A 22,524-nucleotide genomic window follows, 5' to 3' on the forward strand; every position below is an offset into this window, starting at 1 on the left:
GCAAAAGAGAACAAGTCAGGCAGACAAGTAAGTTCTCCCTTCTTAATTTAAGCAGATAAATGGTCTATATTGCAAAAATACCTGTAAAATTAATTGTTCATAGAACATATGATGAACAACTTATATTAGTTTGTCTGATGGCATAAAGCAGTGCATTGCCTTGGCCTTGACTATTCTCTCTTCTATAGCATGATAGCATTTAAGCCTTTGTCTATGGATTTAATTACCAGTGGACTTTCAAGTCCCATTTCTCTACACAACCATTTAGATAAAAAGAGCACCATATAATGAATGCATATATAAATATATTGGCCTATATATGCATAGAACATCTTTGGAAAGATACAACAAACTGGTGACACTGACTGGATATGGAGGGGAACTGAAGGGAGAAAAATTTTCATGTATACCTTTTGCTCCTTCTGTATACTGAACCATGTGACTATATTATCTATTCAAAAATTATTTTTTAAAAAATTGTTCAAATATTTCCAAGGACTCATTTTTTTCAACAAATTTTATGAACACAGATGTCCACGGTAGCAATTTTCATAATAGTGAAAAGTTAGAAACAACCTAAAAATCTAACAAACTATGGCATATACATGGAATATGTTGTTTAAAAGGAGTTTAATGATACAAGAAAATGCTCACAATAGTAAGTGAAAAAAAGGTTAAAAAGGTATCTGCATGGGAAAAATATGGTTACCTCTATAAATATGGGAGCTATTTATATATTTTTTGAATTTTCCATGAGAAACACAACACATTCACAATCAGAGAAAGACGAACATTGTGAAAAAATAATCTGAGCACCATTAATACCTATCTGCATAAATTTAAGAAAAAGAAAATTGGAATTAAAATTTGAAAAGCTTTGGTCAACATATAAAGCAATTACTCCATACACTGACTTGGCAGTAATGGGAATGCAATTTTACAAGGAAATTAAGGTTCAGACTGGTCAAGTGGCTAGCAGATGTCCTCTGAACGAACTAGAGATGGCAAACATTGTATCTCAGACAGGCTTCAGTTACTTGGAACTTTTTTGGAATATGGCCATGGCTTGAATGACCTAAATGTTCTTGGCCTCTCTCCATGATTCTTTCCATTCTTACAGTGAAAGCTGTGACTATGGAAGCTAAAAGGATCCCACTGGAAAATGAGATGTGGGATACTTGGGAAAAATTGTGATTCCTCAAGGGAATCACTTTGTACTGTGCACAGGTCTCTAGACTTCATGGAAGGAAACACTATGTATCAAGTGGCAGAGTGGCTCCAAATTCTATTTGTTACCAAAGTTGAGATCAAAACCTAAAGAGTCAGAGACAGAGAAAGCTTTAAAATTCGGGATAGATAAGAGCCTCCTTAACCTAAGAAAGGGTACCTACTAACACATCACCAGCAAATATTGTACTTGATGAAATGTTAGAATCATTCTCTTTAAAATCAGGAATGATATCAGGAATGACTGGCTATTGGTGCTTCTGGTCAACACTGTTCTGGAGGTCACTCATCAGTACAGGAAGAACAGAAAAAAATGTATGAGTTAAAAGGAAGGAAAAAAATGTCATTATTTACATATGATGACTGTCTACATAGACGACCAAAAGAATACACAGACAAATTTTTGGAATTAACAAAGGAGTTTAGCAAGGTGGTTGAATATAAGAAGAATATATAAAAATGAATTGCAGTCCTAGGCACCAGCAATAAAGTTAGAAAATGTAATGAGAAAAAGGAACTATTTTTAATAAATTCAAAAATAACATACCAAGAAACAAATCTAACAACAGATATAAGACTGCATAAAGAAAATTACAAAACATTATTAAACATCATTAAACATGACTAAAAGCAGAATTACACCACATTCATGGAGAGGAGTACTCAATGTCAAAAAGATGTCAGTTCTCTCTAAATTAATCTATAAATTCAATGCAATTCCATTAAAGATCTTATTAGCCTTTCTAAGTTTGACAAGCTGCATCTAAAAGTTGTAGAAGATCAAAGACCCAAGGATATCCATGGTTTGTGGGAGAACAAGGTGTGGGTACCTATCACACCAGAAATGAAAATTTATTATAATAATGCACAGTGATCAAGGCAGTTTGATATTAGAGCTGAGACAGAGAAACAGACAGTGGAACAGAGTAGAGAACCAAGAAACAAGTCATGCATCTATTAAAACTTGATATTCGACACTGAGATATTCAATAAATGGACAGTTGGTTTCCCATATGAATAAAAGAAGGATTGGCTCTCTACTTCAAAACATATGCAAGAATCAATTTCTCACTAAACAAAAATGTGAATGTAAAAAGCAAAATTTGAGAACTTTCAGAAGTGCAATGGGTCACACAATATCCCCAACAAAAATATCTTCAAGTCCTAACTCCCGTGCCTGTGACGATAAACTCACTTGTAAATGGTATCTTTGAAGATCCTATTAAGATGAGGCTAAACTGAATCAGGGTAGGACTCAATCCCAAATGACTGGCATTCTTATAAGCCAAGGAAATTTGGACACCGAGTAGGAGTGAGGAGGACACAAAAGGAGACAGATGGCTGTGTTGGAGGCAGAGACAGTTAGGTATGAATTGCCAGCAAGCCACTGCCAGAACACTCCAGACTTCAGAGAAAGCACGGCCTGCCAACACCTTGGTTTTGGACTTCTAGCCTCTAAAACTGTGAGACAATAAATTCCCGTTCTTTAAGCCAACCAGTGAGTTGTATTTTTTACAGCAGCCCTGGAAAACTAAGACAAGGGGGAAATGTAGGAGAGTATCTTTATGACTTTAGTATGGAGAGTTCCCAAAAGAAACATAAGGCACAAATTACAAAGGAAAATGTTGATAAATTCATTTACATTACATTTAAAAAGCTTTTTTTTTTCAGCCAGAGACACCAAGTAGAAGTAGAAAAACAAGCTCTAGAATGGGAGAAGATTACTTCTTGGCTTTTTTACTAAGATCAAGTGTATAATGGGAGAACACATTTGCAATACATAGACTCAAAAGAGGAATAGTATTTCGAAAAAATAAGGAGCGCCTTAAAATCAATAAGAAAAAGACAAACAGCACAACAGAAGACAGAGTAAAAGATATGAATAGGCAATTCACAGAAGGCCAAACCTGAATGGGCAAATAAACAAGAAACAATGCTCAATACACTAGTAATTAAACTACAAAGAGGTACATCTCACACCTATTAGACTAGCAAAAGTAAAAAAATGCAACAACACAAAGCGACTGCTGGAGAGGGGATATATAAACTATTTTATACTCATATAATGCATGCTACACAGCAGTGAGAATGAACGGGCTACAGGTATCAACACTGATGACTCACAACCATAAGGAGGGGAAAATGTTGCATTATATGTGTTAAACGGTATGGTCCTGCCCATATTAAGTTTAAAAACACAGAAAGCAACTCTTGTATATTTCACTAGGAGCTACATACACATGCAGTACTACTATTAAAAATGCACAAGAATGATAAACATATTCAGGTGAGCACATAGCTCTGGTAGGGAGAAAGGAAAGAGAGAGTGGATTGCAGATGGTACCCAGGGCAATTAAACTGCATTTGTAATGCTTTATTTCTTCAGCTGGGTTATGGTTTCATGGTAATTTCTCATATTATTTGTTATGCCTTTTTGCATATAAGAAATTTTCACAATGAAGAAAAAAAGATGCAGGGAGGAGCACACTAATTTCCAGCACAGTTAAAATTATGGGACTAGTCATATCTTCCTAATTTTTAAATTTGATCCCTGAAGTCACCGAAGTGAGATAAAGATTAAAAAGACCATTTTGACAGTCTCTCATTGTCTTTTTAACACCGAGTCCACAGACAGGGAAGATATGCAGCTAGTTCTGCCCTAGGAATTTTACTGATCCAAATTCCTATCCATAGTTTGCCTTGTCTTCTGCAAAGGCTTATAATATACAGGAATTTTGCCAGTATGGCTTCAATTAGGCAGAATATATTTCAGAAAGTTTTATAAAAATGTTATACTTGAGCAAAAGAGAACAACCCACTGGCTTCTACAGAGTAAATTATTTAGTCATACTTTGCTCTCATTTCAAAGACAAGAATCATACAAGGGGACAACTTTCAAAGCAATCTCAGAGATAACATCTTACATTACAGAGAAGAACTGATGAAAAGAGAAACTGAAGGATAAAACTCCCCAAATCTGAAGAAGTTATTTTTTGCAAAAATCTTTCTCATCTTCACATGTGGATATCAAAAAGCATCAATTCCACTTCCTTAAGAGATCAGGATGTTATGTTAGACAATAAGAAAAAATGTTTTCCAACTGAACATGCAAATTCAGTTTCAAGAGAAACAGAATGACAAACACTTCAAGAACTCAGAAAACAGTGGAGTGATGATCTTGAATACCACTTCAGATTTCAGTACCTTAATCAGTTCCTTTTCTTTATGGAGGTCCTCATGAAGTTCTGGAAGAGGATCTTTACATTTTGCCTTTAAAACTTGCAGCTTGCTTTTCAACTCCTTGATTTTCTTTTCACACTGGTCCCAGGTCTGTTTAAAAACAATATTAAAATGCTAAGTACCTTGCTCTTTACGAATGAATGGTAGAAACAGAAAAACTCGTTTAATCCATGTAACTTTTCTACTTAATGCGTTTTTATAAATCATACAAAAAGCAATTCCTTGCTTTGAACAAACTGTGGCCTAAGAGAGAAGACTGGACAGTACTGCTCAATACCTTTTTGTAGCTTTACATGTGGCTCATTTCAACCACAGGGTTGGTCTTTGCTTCAAAATACTATTACTCCCCCATCTCTCCCCACTCCTGCTGCTACCCATATCCCTGATCTATCTAATCATATCTCTATTTTAATTTTGGAGAAATTAATATTTAAAAGGCTATGGTAAGGATTAATTTTTAACATTGACAATCTTGTGACATGTGCTATAACAGAACCATAAAGCAAAAACCCTCGCCATTTTTCTTGTCTTCTTTTGTAACAGCATCCCTACACTCTTCCCCTTTCCACAAGTCGGCTTTAGTAACCCTTTCATATTTAATCTTCACCACCTCTCCATTTCCCACCACTGCTCTGACTGCTGACTTCTACTTACAGCACTTTTCAGGTTCCAAAGCATTTTCTATGTTACCATCTCTCTGTAATTATAATGACCTTGGGAGACAACAGGTAGAGTATTCTTATCACATTTAATATGGGAAAACTGAGGCTCAGAGAGGTTCTGAATGGCCTGGGATATGTGGTTAACAAGCAGCATGGTCTTAGGATACAGGTTCTATTCCCAAAGTCACTGCCATTCTTTCATGCCACTTCTTTTCCTCAAACCTTACACTACTGAGTAAATAGTGGCCTGTGTTTTCAAGTTTAGCGTATTCATAATTGATTCATTAGGGTAAGTTTCTACTCCAGTGGTTACTAAAAGACCTAACATCAAACACTGGTCTATTCCTCAAAGCGGCTGATACCTAAACATAGCTGGGTTGGCCCAATTGTGCCATAACACCTTAAAAAGCAGAAGTTGGTTGTAGAGCAGCACAAACTATCTGGAACTCCGCCAAGAAGCAAAAGGAGAAGTAAAACTATGAGATTTTATCTCTCCCACCAAATCATTAATTGCATTTAACCACCATGCTTTGCACATAGTAGGTGCTCAATTGATGTTTACTGATGAATAAATTTTGCATAATCCATACACCAAATAAAACACTTTATTCAGATGCTCAGCCCTTAACTCAGCACATATTTATTCTTTATTTGGATACATATATCTGACAAGCTTGGTTATCTGGTTGTTGGTACAGACACCAGATTAGAGAACTGAATAGGCTACTGGGTGTAGGCATGCTCAGTGGGAAAAAAAAAGTGGAAATTGATAGTTTAGCATTAAGAAGAAAGAAAAACTGTAAAAACAACATAAGAAATCAAGAGAACAGTAGCTTAGGGCCATGGAGAGTAGGTTCAAGGCTCTGAGAGGCCTTGAGAATGACTTGGCATTTTAGAATAACAATACAGAATGAATTTCCTCAAAATGACCCCAAATAAAACATGGTTCTTCAAGGTATAATCATAAATCATCTGCACTCGGAAAAGCTTATCCTCTGATGACAGGAGAAAGGTGAAGTATTACTGTGCTCATTTTCATATACTGTGCTGAAGGACAGGACCACATGTGGAATATTAGCTTTCTATATTGAACTTTCCTTGAACATAAATAAATTTCCTGTTTCATAAAAGTAAATATCTAAATTGAACCTCAACTATTTATATACTTAAAATAGAGCTTTCTCGATGTTAGATTATTATATTGTTATGCTGTTGTTATATTATTATTTTACATTACTGGCAGAACTCACAGGGACTTGTGGGACCTGAGTTCTCTTGAAAAACTCACAATATTGTAATTTCCTAAAATCAACTCCTATTTTCACACAGCAAACAAAAACTGTGTGTATTTAGCATTTGAATATCAGGAATGGAAAAGTAAATGGTGGGTTTACCTCTACAATGCTCTGAAACTGTTTAATCATCTCTTTCACTTGAAGCTCCGTGTTTTTCCAGCTGTCCTGAAGTTGACCGATTTTCTTGTCAATCAACTCTTTAGTTTCCACATTCATTGTGTTCAATAACTTTTCCCCAGCTTCCAAGGTTAAGGCATAGGTGGTTTGCCATCTCTGAAAATGAATTTCTTTATTCTTATAAAAAAAAAAAAAAAAAAAAAGGTGATTTCTTAAGCTTTAGATTTGGTCAAAATGTGCTATTTATGTGTTTGTGTATATTTCCTTCAGAGCTTTTCTTAAATGTGATATTAGTCATAAATTAAACAAATCCTGTTAGAGTGCACACATACATTTGTTCACATCAAGTTTTACCTCATCACTTGTTTTACATCAAATAGACAACATCTAACAAATAATGTGTTCTAAAAATAATTTCCAAGGATCGGAAGAAGATAGGATTCTTAGCGTAATGACTGGAAGCAGAGAGAAGTAAAAAGTATACTTCAGAGAAAAAAGTCTACAAGGTAGATGGATCTAACAGTATTAAGAAAATGATTGGAATATAGACCTGAAATAATGAGCAAACATCTGTTATTATGATAGAGTCAGCTTACCCCTAACCACAAGGATAGACTGTGTACAATTATGCTAAACAAATATAAAAGGAGGAAAAGACAAATTAAAAAGGGTTAATATAAAAAACATACAATTAAGCCTTACAGCCACATAAACATGTACAGTGGTATGTCCAATAATGGCCATATCAATCATGGCATAGCTTTAAAAAATTCCATATGAATATCATGTGGGTTTTTCTTCAAGGGATTTAACTTAGCTGTTTACAATACAGACATGAAGTAAACAATTTTTAATTGCTGCAAACCTCCCAAGGCATTTGGTTTTAGTAGAAAAAAAAAAGAATTAAATATTTTCGTCTGTTCTGAACATGGTTTCTTTTATTTTCGAATCTTTCAAGGGAGACATAAGGTAGGCATTATCCAAAATGGAAATTGATTAAAAAAAATCATCAACACAAATGTGTTTCTGGGATGATCTGAGACAATCCAAATCCAAAGGAGGAAAGCAGAGTGCATCCTCAGGAGCAGCAGACTAATAAGAGAAACTGCAAATCAGTGGACTTACAGCCACTCCACATAGCCACTTAGATAGATGTCTAACAGCCATCTCAAACTTAACTTGTCAAAAGATCTGCTCCTCCTGCCTTCCTGACGTGGTCAACAGCCCCACTATTCACCAAGATGTTCAAGCCAAAAGCCTAGAGTCATCCTCAATTTAGCTTTTTTCCTTACCTGCCACATCCAAACTGTTAGCAAGACTTGTGAACACAACCTACAAAAATATCCTTTTTTTCACCTTCAATGTGATCATCCTGTCTAAGCTACAAAACTTTCCAAGGCTGTCAAAATAGCCTCCTAACTGGTATGGTCGACTGTATTTTTCCAGAAATGGCTGCAACGATATTCTCAGTTACACATGCTCTTCCAGAACCTTGCCTCTCCCCATCAAGTGGGGGAGCCTGTTCCCTCCACTTGAACCCGAGTGATCAGTATGGAAAGCCTTGATCAATAGAGGATGGTGGAAGTGATGTATGTGGCTTCTGAGGCTACGTCTAGAAGGAAATACAGTTTCTGCCTGGATTTCTCTTTCTTGGGACATGCTCCTTGGAAGCCATGAGCTGCCATGTAAGAAGTCTGGCGACCGGAAGCTTCCATGTGGAAAGACCACAAAGAGAGATTCCCAAGGAGCCCCAGCCATTCCAGCTCCTAGCTGTCGGAGTCTTCCACCTTAAGGACCAAACATAAGCATGAGTGAGCTTTCAGATGATTGTAGGCTGAGCCACTATGTGAATGAAACTGCATGAGAGACCCTAAGAACTAGCTAACTGAGCCCTCAACCCTTAGAACTGTGAGAAGTAATAAACGACTATTATTAAGCAGCGACAGATAAATAATACATTGGTATTCCTGCTCCTACTTTAGCCCCCTTATGATCCATTCTCCTCAAAGCACCCAGGGGGATCTTCAAAAACTATAAATTGTATCATGATGCCCCTCTTCCAAATGAAACTCTTCAAAGGCTTCTTATTCCATTGAGACGATAATCCAGATACTGACACTCGGACTACAAAATGCTCCTCCCTGCCTGCCTCTCAAATTCATTTCCTACCACTGTCTGCCCTGCTAGCTTTGTTCCAGCCACACTGGCCTTCTTTCCCTTCCACCAGCTTGCCAAGCTGGTTCCCATCTCGGGGAGCCAGACAAGCCATTCCCTCTGCCCAAAAGGCGCTTTCCCCAGATCTTTGCATGGCTTGCTCCTCATCATTTGGGTCTCATTTTGAACATCACATTCCCAGAGATCACTCAATCTAAAGAATCCACTAGCCAGTATTAGTCTCCTATTGCTTCTGTAATAAATGACCAATAACCAATAATTTAGTGGCTTAAAACAACAAGAATCTATTATTTTACAGTTCTGCAGGTTACAAGTCTGAAACCATTTTCTCTGGGCTAAAATCAAGGTGCGGGCAGGCCTGCGTCCCTTCTGGAGGCTCCTGGGGAGAATCTATCGCCTTGTCTTTTCCAGCTTCCCCACCCTCATCCCTTGGCTCATGGCCCCTTCCTCCATCTTCGAAGTCAGCAGTGTGGTGTCTTCTCTCCTCTCTGACCTATACTCCATTCTTACACCTTTTCTCTCTGACTCTAATCCTCCTGTTTCCCTCTTATAAGGACCCTTGTGATGACACTGGGCCCACTCAGATAATCCAGGATAAGCTCCCCAGCTCAAGATCCTTAACTTAATCACATCTGAAAAATCCCTTTACCATGTAAACCCCAAAGTTTCTGGGGATTAGGACATGGACATTTTGGTGTGGCCATTTTTTCAGCCTACCACCCAGTTTTTCAATTACATCACCCTGTTTTATTTACCTACACAAGTCTTATTGCAATCTGACTTTTTTGTTTTGTTTATTTATTTGTCTGATTGCCCCCACCAGGATGCAAGCTCCGTAAGAAAAGGGGTCTTCAGCTAGTCCACATCATATGCTTAGCACTTAGAATAGTGACTGGCACATAGCTGGCAGTTGATTAATATTTTATGACTGGATGAATGAATGAGGAAAACACAGGATTCCCAAAGGGTAGTGTGTTGTTTAGCTGTATCTCTAAAGTAAAGAATGGTTTTACAGCTCAGTGGAACATGCCCTGGTAATAGCCTACTAATTGTTTTATTCTAGTCCTATGTTCATCAAGCAACTTTCTGATAGAAAACTTGATTGCCTAAATGAATTTGTCCTTCAAGAGTAAGCAGGACTCCCACTGTAAATTATTACACTGGTGGTCAGTTTATACATTAGTTTAGTCTCTTAAGAGCTTGTGTGCTGTAAGTCTGTCAGTCCCTCCCTCTACCTACCCATTTCCACTCCATCCCGACTCCCACAACCCAACAGCTGGATGAAGGGATAAGACTGGCTTTCTGGCTGAGGATCAGACTGTGGGCCACAGTGAACCCACCCAGCCTGCACCCCCATCGCTGAGAGCACAAACTACCCCATAGTTTTCACACTGCTGTGAATATCCCACCTTGAGCTCATGGATCAGACTCCTCGTTTGGCAGAGACTGTAGCCATCCTGGCTCTTCACGGCCAACAGCAGGTGGCTGGTGTTGGTGAGGAAGCGGAGCAGATCATCCACGGACTCACTGAAGTACTGCCATTGTCTCACCAGCCCCTCAATGTCCCCCTTCCTCTGCTGAACTCGCCGGGCGGCACTCTGCCACTGGTCCTTCAGCATTGTGAATTTTGAAACAAATTCCGGTCTTGGCAAAAACAGACGGTTAGTGAGTTGTTATAGAAAATCCTGATATTAACGTGGAGAAAAAATAACTATCAAGGAACAGGTAAGAGGAGCTCAGATTTACTATTTATATGCACAATTTTCATGGAAAAAAATCTCCTAAAGTTTGAGCATCATTCAACTTAATCATGATGGAGAGTTTGGGATGGGGGCAGCATGTGGGCTGCACAGATTGATTTAGCAGAAGATATTTGAACATGACCTGGTATTTTTTGGGGGGTGGGGTGTGGTGTTCTTTAGGTTGTGACCTCAGTTTAAAAAACTAACGTATTTAAAAATCTCCAAAATTTACAAATAGTCGCTAATACGGTATTTTGCCAGCATTCATGAACAAACTGAAACTGTTTTAACATAAATTAAGCCAAATGCTATACGGAAAACTAGAAATTGGATCAGTGAGAAACAGATGAACAGGTTGGTAAGTGTCTTTCATTACTTGAGTGTTATACTTTACATAATTTCATCAATAAAGAACATGCTTTCTGCAATCAACTAATTATGTTCTAAGTAAATAGCACCCTTCATATGAGAAAGAAGGACTTTTATTACAGAAAATGTCAGGTTTTGCCTTACTGATTCAGTGAAAACTAGCTTATTATCTTGGAGCTGGCTTGAATTTATTACTTCAGAGCTAGGAAGAAATAGGCTTTATATTTCTAAATTATTCTAAAAGAAGATTAAGTGGTATATGGGCCGTGAAGGGGAGGAAAATTATCAGGAAGTCTAGAGAAGTATTTAGGTGATGAGGCCACTGCTGGGCGCTGTCACCAGGGTGGTCTAAGGGGCTCTGCTCAGCTCGGACAGGCATTCCCAGTGACCCCAACCCCATGGACGTAGCATGGAGGGAAGTCTCTTCTTTCACAACTATGACATAACTACCTGTGGGGAACAATAGCACTTTAAAAATTATTTTTTAAATAGCAAAATGTCATGAGAGTGAGGGTAGAGAAGAAAACCTACCACAGAAGAATCCTTTGGTGTAAAAATTTAGTGAACTGTACTTGGTGAGCGGATATTTGCAAAAGCTTCTGGTCTGCTAACCCCGCCCTCCCACCCTTGGGAATAGTGTTCCCGATATTTTAATGGCCATACAGCAAGACTCCACCCTAACTTGGAGTCAGAAGACTAGCCCCATTGTGGTCTATCATCTTAATGGCTGCAGGGCACTGATGTGGTCAAGATTTGCGTGGTGTCAGTTGTGCCCCAACTGCCTTACGTTCCACACACCTACAACCATTACGTACCCTAGTCAGCTTACCTCTTCTCTATTTCTGTTGTGTCCAGGAGGTGTAAGGACTGGGTGACAAAAGAATTGGCAATTGTCTGATTTATAGAAACTTCAGCTTCTAACATCTGTATATGAGTCAAAGCATAAAATGTTAGCCAACAATTTATTTTATGAATCTGAAACATATCATTAACATCTAAGCTCACAGAAGATATATACAGTGATTAATTTTCAAATTATTTGGACTTAAATACAAAAAATGCTCAACTATCACATCAACATATCCTATAAATATAATCTTAATAGTAAGTAGGTCTAATAATAGCTATGTCTAATTATAATAGCAGGTACCACTTATTGGGCATTGACTATTTGCTAGGCACTATGTAAAACATGCATTGTCTCATTTATTCCTCAACCTTAGGACTAAAGTTCTATTATTATATCTATTTGGCAGAGTGACAGGGGAGGAAGCAAAGGTGTAAAGAGGTTTGGTAATTTATTTGAGGTTACCCAGCTTTTCAACAGGGTGGATTTCATTTTCTTTGGATGATCTTAACCTAACAATGCAGACTTAACTCAGTTACATTAAAAAGCTATACTTTTAAATCAAGCACACTCTTGAAATGCAGGATCTGCCTATAAAAAAGAGGTGTATGTCCAAATATACATCAGTGCAAATGTGGGGGAAACTCCTATCAAATTATTAATGCTACAATTAGTATTATATCAAGTGCTCCAAATTTTAGAGCATTAGTGAGTGAAAATGCAAAGATGAGCTGAAGTATCTTAACATGTTCTTGGGAGAGTTGTATGACATTTGCACTCGGGGAAGCAAAGCTGTGCTAGAGGCTTCCATCTACTGCAGAAAATCTAGGAGTGCTGTCACTATTAAAATAGAGCATAGAACAAAATGTTGGAATTTATGACATGGGTGAGAATTCTACCAATCATCAACTGACAACCAAATCTACTTAAAGACATGCATTCTGTCCTTAGAAATAGATAGGCACTCCCTCTATTTTACTTAAATTTATCTTTCCCTGACTCCTGTCCCAGGGTGAGGGGTACAAAGGAGGCAGAGAGCACAGGTTTACCTCATACGATTTCTGCTGTTCCAGGAGAGCTGGCAGGTTGCCGGCAATGTTCACTTTGAGTGTCTCTTCTATCTTCTCCAAAAGCTGGACCCACTTTTCACAGCAATAAAGAAACTTTTCATTCCATCCAATTCCCTGAAGCTCACTGCAAAGGTTTAAAAACAAACACAACAGAGTCACATAACAGTGAGAGTACCAAACTCAAGCCCTTAACATTTCCTTAATTGAAACAGAATAGAAAGGACGGATGCCCTGACCTGCAGCGCTCCAGTGCCGTCGCGGTGGCCCGAATCCACTGCCGGTTCATATTCTGTAGCGTCTTGACAGCCATATCACCAAGTGGGAGTTTGAGGCTTACTTCATTCAAACGTTTAATATCAGGCGATTGGGCTGTCAGTGCCAGCACATGATCCTATTTGAAAAAGAATTAGATCCCGGATTTTTGGATGCCGATAAGTTATCCAGATGATAAAGAGGACTCAGAGGTCTTGTAGACCACCACTTATTTCAAAGATGAGGGAAAACCGAGGACTAACCAGGAAACGACTTGCCCACAGTCAAGCAGCTCTTCAGTGTTAGAGCTAGACCTAGAACCCAGGCTCTCAACTCTGTGCCTTTTCTAGAACACCAAGTAACACACATGCCAGCATTTAACCAACTGAGAAAATAGAGCATGATCTCAAGTTTTGTCTTCAAGGAAGATGAAAAATGAGGTTTTTAAAAAATGATTAATTCTGGACCTTCAAGTCCCATTTAGTCTGTCAACACTTGACCTTCAACAGTCATGTGGTTTCACAAATCAAACGAAAAAATAATCCTTAAAATAATCCCACCAAAGCATGATACCTAAACACCCATATTTTGGTAGAATGTGAAATCACAAGGAAACAAACTCATTAAAAAATTATTTTTAAAAAGATAATCCAAGGACAGCCTCTAGGTCAACAATATATTTAGCAAACATCCTTCACAATATTTACTTTATCACTATAGAACTCTGCTGTAATATTCTAGGTCAGGGTTGGAAAACTTTCTGTAAAGGGCCATATCATAAATATTTTAGCCTTTGTAGGCCATATGGTTTCTGGCCTACAAAAACTCCCACAGACGACACATAAATGAACGGGCATGGCTGCATCGCAATAAAAACTGTATTTACAGAAACAGGTCATGACTAGATTTGGCCAGTGGGTCACAGTTTGTTGACTCCTGATCGAGGTTATGAATATTGATCCTTAGGAGTTGCAAGATCCAGAATTCTTTTATTCTTTCATTCATTTATGTTGACTATAATAAGCTTACTAAACTAATAAGAAAAAATATAGAAGTAATTTTAATAGAGTATTTTACTTCTGATCTTCAACTAACCAGAAAAATTCAACTAATCACAGCAGCTAATTCCTAGATAATTCTGGTTCATTCAAACTAGTTAGTAAAGATAACCAGAGTTAAAAATCTACTGAAAATTACCTTGGAATATTACTGAAATAGATCCTTATTTTGTCATACTTTTCTAGATCTCAGAAAAAATAGGACAAGAGTGAATAGCATGTAAATGACTGTATTCAAAAGTTAGTTAGGATGCAACCACTTCATATAATGGGGCAGTAATAAGCTTGTTTTTTATCCTATGGCAAATCTGAACCCATAGGAAAGGTGAAAATTGGCAGTACCATGAATGAGTCTGGATTGTCTTCTTTTCCTTGCTGGTAGAGTTTATCCAAATTCTCCTCTTCACATGTAATAAGACCTTTTAGAGATTCCAAACGGTCCTCAAAATCCTTAAACTGTGAGAGAACAAACTAGAAGAGGAGAAATAGTCATTGGAAACAATTTTTATGTGTGCACATAACAGAAGTAAGCAGAAGTAAGAGTTGGGAGCTGGTAAAAATTCAAGTTGTCTCCAACCCCAGCTGCTCATTATGACCTTGAATACTCAGATATTTTTCACTTTGTGCTTTTAGCAAACCACTGAGCCCCTAGGGATGAATGGATCACTTTCCTGGAGGGTGGGGCACAGAAAAGGGTGGGTGAGGACAGTGCAACCCCAGTCCTGCTAATTAAATGGTTTTTTTTTTCCTGCTGGCACTGAGACTTGATATTGGGCAATAGCAGGTCTCCACAGCCTTCTATGTAGCTTTTCAGTCACTAAAGTTGTGGCAAAAAGTGAATATGAATAAAGAACACAATAGATAGCTATGTTTTCATCAGCTACTTCCATGACTCACTTAGCACAAATGGATATCAAATTACTGTAGGAACTGAACGGTATTTTAAAGATAACAGATTACTTCTTAAACTAACATGTTCAATAAAGAAGAAATGATTGCTTAAGATCTGCCCATTGCCCATGTGACTTAAGCTAGAATCATGTCAAATGGCAGACATGTTCAGGGCTTTGTTTTATAGTTTTTCTAGAGGGCAGTTCCCAAAGCACTAATTATTACTTCATAGAATGCAAGAGATTGAGGGATTGTGCAAATGTCCAAGGTTATAATTCAAATGGAAAAATAGTAAGATAAACCTCAAATTCATTGGCTTTCACAAGCAGCATCTTTTCCAAATAAGTAGCCCTCTGGAGGGAGTGCAAGTGACCAGAGAGGAGCATGTGGGCGCCAGACTCTTCAGACTGTGGGAATCGATCCAGGAGCACGGAGTTTTGAAGAAAGGCTTCTTTTGTGTTCTGCACATCATGCTGCAGCTCCTGGGGAGGAAAAAGGGATCACAAAACACTTCCTCCTCCATTCACACCATAATTCCACCCACCTGCCTCCCCTTGTTGCCCTGAAATTGTGGGTTTGGCTTTTTGTTATAATTGGTTATTTTAAATAGCTGAAAAAGCTAAGTTTTCTTTATATGATGTACACACTGGTGCTATGTTCTGAAATTTCCCAGTTCAGAGCTAAAACTGACCAAAAGAGTTGAGGTTTATATTTTATAAAAATTGGAGACCATCTGGGTAAAATCATGTGTTTTATATTTCTAATCATCTCACACTTTAGAGATCTGCTTTAATAACATTTTATCAGTCAACATAACCCTGTCCCACAGCCTGAGGCTTTCTGATATAAACTGATTCATTTGCAGAGACTGCTTTTAGGTTTGCTCTTGAAATATTGTGTGTGTGAGATTTCCAGTGGGGTTTTTTTTCTTTCTTTTTTTTCCTTTTTTAACAATAGATGAGGTAGAAGTTGAATGGAAATACAGATCATATCTGTTAGATTCTTCTCTCTCTAAATTGTCTAATACTTTTTGATTGTTCAAACCATACTATTAGCAGATACAAAATACATCTGGTCACCCAGTTTAAAACTAAAAAGTATTAACCTTCTGGGCATTCATTGAGAGGAACAGGGAATAAAAAAAAAACTCACAGAGGGAATTGCACAACTCAAATTTGGTCTAAAAATCACTATTCCCACAGAAAAACCATACTAACATGGGCACCAAGACCTGGATTATTTGTAAAGCCAGAGCCTTAGCATCTATTATTCATGGATGATCAGACTCTGTTAAGATGCTGAATATGAGGCTTTTGCTTTACAGACTAAAGTGCTAGCACGAAAGGGTAGACTCAGAACGAGGTGGTGTCAGACCCAGCTACTTACTGTTTAAACTTTGCCTCTGAGCCACCACCTGGCCACAGCCTGCGCCCTAACAGCCTGCTCCTGGCACCTGCCCTGACTGACTGCTCTTTCCCTGTGGGTTTTCTTGTCCCCAGGTCCTGGCCCTCCCTCACTGGCCCTATCTGTTGGGCTGAGTTGGCCCTGGTTTTCCCGATGAGCTCTGTGCCCACCTTTATGTCCTGCAGGGCTGGGGTCAGGATCTCTGCCAGGTTGTTTCCAGACATGTTGATGCTTGCGAGCTGTTGATACTTTGCTTCCTGCTGTTCCAGCCTTGCTGTAGCTTCAGTGTGAGCACTGCTATAGACCTTCCAAAGCTGATGGAGACTCTGGGTCCTCTGCAACTGGTCTGCAATGTCCTGGTTGACTTGGGTCCACCTGGGAGTGCAACAGGAACAACTGGACCCTCACTCCATCCTCTCCCTCATTACAAAAGTACAACGTACAAGCTCTACCAGTTAGTTAGCAGCCCAGATAGGTAGTTAACGCTGTTAATTACTCCTGTGTAAATAATGGCATCATTGTTATATAAACCATTATATACACTGAAGTTCAAATAAGGCTATTTAATTTACTTTATAACACTCAACAGAAGCCACAAAATTTGTGAACTGGCAAGAAATATCTATTGTGTTCTGAATGCCTGTTAGGCAAAGGGGGAGAAAGCACTAACCTGTAAGCTTAATGAAAATTTATCTAAACAGGAGAGGCTCCTACTTTATAATGGGTATCTTTAAATGGCTTTATTTACATGGCATTTGTCAAATAATATTTATTTTCCAATTATAAAAGCAACATTTTCCCTATGTAAAAGTAGAAATAAAGGAAACAAATTTTATTCAATATACAGACTGTAGCATCTTACCTTTTACTCCCATTTAATTTTTTTAAAAATACATTTTCTATTTTATTTATTAAAAATAAGCATAATTTTGAGTGGCTGTATATAATGGTCTGTTTTTTATTTAGTTTAATTACCAAATTTCCATTTATTTACTTTAATTACCAAAATTTCCATATTGAGGTATTTTGTAATTTTTACTGTTATATATAATGCTCAGATACATCTTTGCGCAAAAGGCTTTTTTCTGTATTTCAGATTTGAATCTCAGTCTAGATTCCTAGGAGAATTACTGGGTCAAATAATATAAATATTTAAATATTTCTAAGGTTGTTTATCTATACTGTTGAACAGCTTTCTGAAAGAATTATAATGTTTTTGTTCTCATCTGGAGCAAATGAGAATACATGTTTCACAATATGTTCAACCCTGCTAAATGGTGAAAGAGGCAAAAATGGCACAATTTCTTTACTTTTATATATTTAAAAGATCTTATCAGTATTATCTTTTTCACACATTTTTTTCCTAATTAAAAACACAATATATACTCATTGCAAAAAAAGAAAACTGCATACAACTTGTATGTTTATATATATAAGTATGTGTATCTAGATATAAATAAAAGAGAAAGTAAAAAATAATCACCTGATACCTCGTTAATCTAGTAATAACTACTGATAGCATACTAGTGCTATTTTCTTCAGTCTTTCTGCCATGTATGTTTTCCAACATGACTTCCAATATAGTTTTGTGTCAACAATTAACTGTGTGTGTACACTGGAGACAACTGAGCTCCTTTAACAGCAAACTGTGCCCCATAGGTTTTGAGGGTGGCCCTAATACTGTAAGAGGACTCAGACACATTTCTCTGTTCTTCATTACCCTTCTCCCGTCTCCTTTTCCAATCTGGACCAGATCAAGACTAGGGCACCACTGCAGGGTAGATACTTTAGTGTCCCTTTAAATACTTGTCCAAAGGTGATTTACAGGAGAGACTTGGATATGGGTGGAGGAAGGGTGGGAGAAGGACACTGAAGGTAGCTTAACCTCTTCATCACTGTCTGGAGCAAATCAGCACCAGCCCCAACTTTTATACCCCATTCAGCAAAATAAAAGCTCTGCACTTAAGCAGGGCCAGCCTCCTTTAGAAGGAGCTTTCATATTCCACCATAAACAGTTCATGAAATAATGCCTTCCAACCATTCAACTCACGCTCCCTGAGAAGTATTCTAACACCTTCTTGCTTCCATCTTACATTGTTTCTAGTCATGTTTAAATGCCCCCTTGCAGATCGCCTATATGGCCCACCCCTTAATCTGTTTCCACGTCTGATTTTGGAGTCTTTGAGGATGGCACTGGACATTTAGCCTACACCCTCTGAAAGTGGTTACCCTGGGGCTGTAATCAGGGCATTTCTAGCTTGATTATACCAAATGCTTATATAACAGGCTTCACAACATTGAATATTATATGGACCAAATCCTTCAGAGCAGAAGAGACAAATTAGTATGAACCCAGTTATTTCAGATGATATGTCACCTCATTCACGTGTCATTAAGGTAAAGATATCTGATCTATCACTCAAATTCAAATTGTATTTTAAGCATACCTTGCATGAGTATCCTGGCATTTCTCTTTGATTATTTCGGCAACTGAAGGGCAGTGATCTTTGAGTTTACCAATAACCTCCTGGAGTTTCTTCCAGCTTCCTTCACTGCTCTCAGCTTCATCTTGAAGAGACTAAGAGGATAGCAGGAATGTCAGTCTCAGAATGGTCTGGCTACTTCCTAAGAAGGCAGCTTCTCAACACTTCAACCCTCGCTGCTATACAACCTTAATGCTCAAAACTTAACAGTACAGCAATAAACTATTAGGATTGTGAAGAAGAAAATAGCTAAAAATGACATATTAAAAAAAAAACAAACATAAAACAACTAAGCCTTTAAATTGTAAAATAATATGGCCATGTAAAATAAGGAATTTCTATGTAGAGTTTTAAAAAGTTTCACTCATTTAACTTGTGTCTTATTTTGGAATTTTGAGTCATAATTTTTTTTTTTTTAATTTTATTCTACATTTCCATTTCTTCCACAAGAAGTCTTAATTTTGATGCTGCTGTTTAAAATACCATATTGTGCTTCTGTTTGGAGAGCACAAAAGCATTTGTGCCCTTTACTGTGCTTGATTCCATTTAGAATTTTCTGCCAGTCATATGCTGGGCCAAGCACTGGTTAATTTACCTGAAGTTTCTGGAGCTGGCATCTCAGGGCCTCCAATGATAAAACCACAGGCTTGCTCTGTTCCATGCAGTACCAGAATTGGATTGTCATCATATTCACTTCATCATAGAGTTTATCATAAATCTTCCACTCCTGTAAAACTGACTGCATGGAGGTTTTGAGCTGATTGACCTATATGAAAAGTAAAAACATCTTTATTTAGAACTCATTGGGAAGGCATGCTCGCTTATTACTTTTTTTCCTTCCAAGGAATCTACCATGATATCTAACTTAGGCATTTTACTTTAGTGTTGAAGAATATTCAATGATTGAGTATAGGTGGGAAGGGTAGGCTAAAAAACAAAGAAATATCAGAGTAGGCTAACTTTCTTTTTAATTTATTTTTAATGCAATTTTATTGAGATATAATCACATAACACACGATCATTCAAAGTGTACAATCAGTTGTCAATGGTATTGTCATATAGTTGTGCATTTATCACCACAAAGTTTGAACATTTTCATTATCAAAAAAATAAAATAAAGATTAAAATAAAAAAGAACATCCCAAACCTCCCATTCCCTTCCTCCCCTCCATTGTTCATTTACTTTTTTTTTTTTTTTTTGGCCAATTTTTTTTGACAAGACTGCAAAGTCCACTCAATTGGGAAAGAATAATCTCTTCAACACATGATACTAGGATAACTGGATATCCATATGCAAAAAAAAAAAAAAAAAAAAAAAAAAAAGAATGAGGACCCCTTTCTCACACAATACACAAAAATTAACTCAAAATGGATCAAAGACCTAAATATAAGGGCCAGGACTATCAAACTCCAGAAAAAAATATATAGGGAAACATCTTCAGGATCTTATGTTAGACAGTGGTTTCGTAGACTTTACACTTAAACCACAAGCACCAAAAGAAAAAAAAATAGTTAACTGGGAACTCATCAAAATTAAAAACTTTCATGCATCAAAGGGTTTATCATGAGAGTGAAAAAAGAACCTACTCAATGGAAGAAAATATTTGGAAACTACATATCCAATAAAGGTTTAATATCCAGCATATATAAAGAAATCCTACAACTCAACAATAAGAAGATAAATAACTCAATTTAAAAATGAGCAAAAGACTTGAATAGACATTTCTCCAAAGGGAAACACAAATGGCTAAAAACCACATGAAAAGATGCTCAATATCATTAGCTATTAGGGACATGCAAATCAGAACCACAATGAGATACCATTTCACATCGATGAGAATGGCTACTAGTTAAAAACAAGAAAATTATAAGTGTTGGGGAGGATGTGGAGAAATAGGAACATTCATTCACTGCTGGTGGAAATGTAAAATGATGCAGCTGCTGTGGAAGACAGTTAGACAGTTCTTCAGAAAGCTGGGTACAGAATTACCATGTGACCCGGCAAGGCCTCAGACAGATATTTGTGCACTGATGTTCACAATGGCATTATTCACATTGCCAAAAAAATGGAAGCAACCCAAGTGTTCATCAACTGACAAATGGGTATACAAAATGTGGTATATACATACAATGGAATATTACTCAGCATTAAAAAAGAATAAAGTTCTGATGCATGCAAGAACATGGATGAACCTTGACAATGTCAGGTTGCGTGAAATAAGCCAGTCACAAAAGTACAAATACTTTATGATCTTACTGATATGAAATAATTAGAATAAGCAAACTCATAGAATCAGAATCTAGAATACAAGTTACCAGGGGCTAGGCTGGAGGTAGGGAATGGAGAGTTAATACTTAAATTGTACAAAGTTTCCCTATGGGTCTATTGTAAAATTTTGGTAATAGGTGGTGATGATGGTAACACAAAATTGCAAATGTAATTAATAGTACTGAATTGTATATGTAAAAGGGAGGAATTTTAGGCCATATATATGTTATTGGAATAAAAAGTAAAAGAAAAAATCATGTACGACCACGTTAACCACAGGGCAATAAAATTAACAACACCAAAAAAAGTAATAATAATAAGGATGGTTTAAAATCTATGTCCGTGGAAATAAGGAAGGTAGGGCACTGCACTTTCAATCTGGTTAAGGAGAAATCAATTAAAATGGAAATTACAGACCATTGCAAAATGAAAAGCAATAAGAGCTCTACATATCAAAACCAGTGGGGTGTAGCCAAACTAGTACTCAGAGGAAAATGCATTGCCTTAAATGCATTTGTTAGAAATCAAAATGGAAAACAAAGAAACCCAAACTTTCAAGAATCTAGGTGAAAGCACACAAAATAAGCTCAAATAAAGTAAAAGGAATTAATAAAGTCAGAATCAATGAAAGAAAATACAAAAAATAGAGTAATACACAAAAAACTTCTTCTTTGCAATGACCAACAAATTAGACAAATGTTCTTTCTGATAAAGAAAAAGAGAGGGGAGACATAAATAATGATAGGAATAAGCTTCTGCTCCAGATTAGATTTTTTAACAAATAGATTTTCAAAACAGAAACATAATTATTTGGTAGGAAATCATAAATTACCAAAATTGTGTAAGAAAAGGTATAGAACTAGTATGGACCAATAGCCACAGAAGAAAGTAGAAAGATCTACCTTTAAAATTGTTGCAGGCAGGCTCTAAAATGGCCCATAATAGCACCTACTGGTATTCACATCCTTGTGTAATCTCCTCCCTTTGAGGGTGGCTGGACTAGCAACTCGCTTCTTCTAGCCAATAGACTGCAGCGAAAGTGATGGGATGTTACTTTCAAGGTTAGGTTACAAAACAGACAGTCACTCCTGTTTTGCTACATGCCTCTCTCCCTTAGGGAAGCCAGCTGCCAAGTTGTGAGCTGCCCTGGGGAGAATTCCACGTGTCAAGGAACTGAGGCCCTGGGGCCTCTGGCCAACAGCCCGTGAAGAACTGAGGTCTTGAGTCAGACAACCCACAGGAAACTGCATCTTGCCAACAGCCACGTGAGCAAGGTTGGAAATGTATCCTCCCCCTAGATAGCCCTAAGATGACTGCAATCCCAGCCAACACCTTGATTGCAGCCTGTGAGAGATCCATGCTTAATTTCTTGATCTACAGAAATTATGAGGTAATAAATGTTTGCTGTTTTAAACCATTAAGT

General features: G+C 37.4%; 1 protein-coding gene across 6 annotated transcripts in view; it reads right to left on the minus strand.

The window, feature by feature from the left end:
- The window catches only part of SYNE2 (spectrin repeat containing nuclear envelope protein 2), a 346,465-nt gene that overhangs the window by 47,665 nt on the left and 276,276 nt on the right, over positions 1-22,524 (minus strand). For all 6 annotated transcript variants that reach the window (XM_037832561.1, XM_037832566.1, XM_037832565.1 and 3 more), the window contains 11 exons: positions 19,428-19,598; positions 18,797-18,927; positions 16,520-16,724; positions 15,248-15,427; positions 14,397-14,525; positions 12,981-13,135; positions 12,724-12,868; positions 11,657-11,751; positions 10,126-10,360; positions 6,524-6,718; positions 4,432-4,557 (listed from right to left, as the gene is read on the minus strand). In XM_037832561.1, coding sequence (XP_037688489.1) covers positions 4,432-4,557; positions 6,524-6,718; positions 10,126-10,360; positions 11,657-11,751; positions 12,724-12,868; positions 12,981-13,135; positions 14,397-14,525; positions 15,248-15,427; positions 16,520-16,724; positions 18,797-18,927; positions 19,428-19,598 — 1,767 coding nt within the window. The remainder of the gene's footprint in view (positions 1-4,431; positions 4,558-6,523; positions 6,719-10,125; positions 10,361-11,656; positions 11,752-12,723; positions 12,869-12,980; positions 13,136-14,396; positions 14,526-15,247; positions 15,428-16,519; positions 16,725-18,796; positions 18,928-19,427; positions 19,599-22,524) is intronic.

The sequence above is a fragment of the Choloepus didactylus genome, chromosome 4 (genome assembly GCF_015220235.1).
Source record: "Choloepus didactylus isolate mChoDid1 chromosome 4, mChoDid1.pri, whole genome shotgun sequence".
NCBI lineage: Eukaryota > Metazoa > Chordata > Mammalia > Pilosa > Megalonychidae > Choloepus > Choloepus didactylus.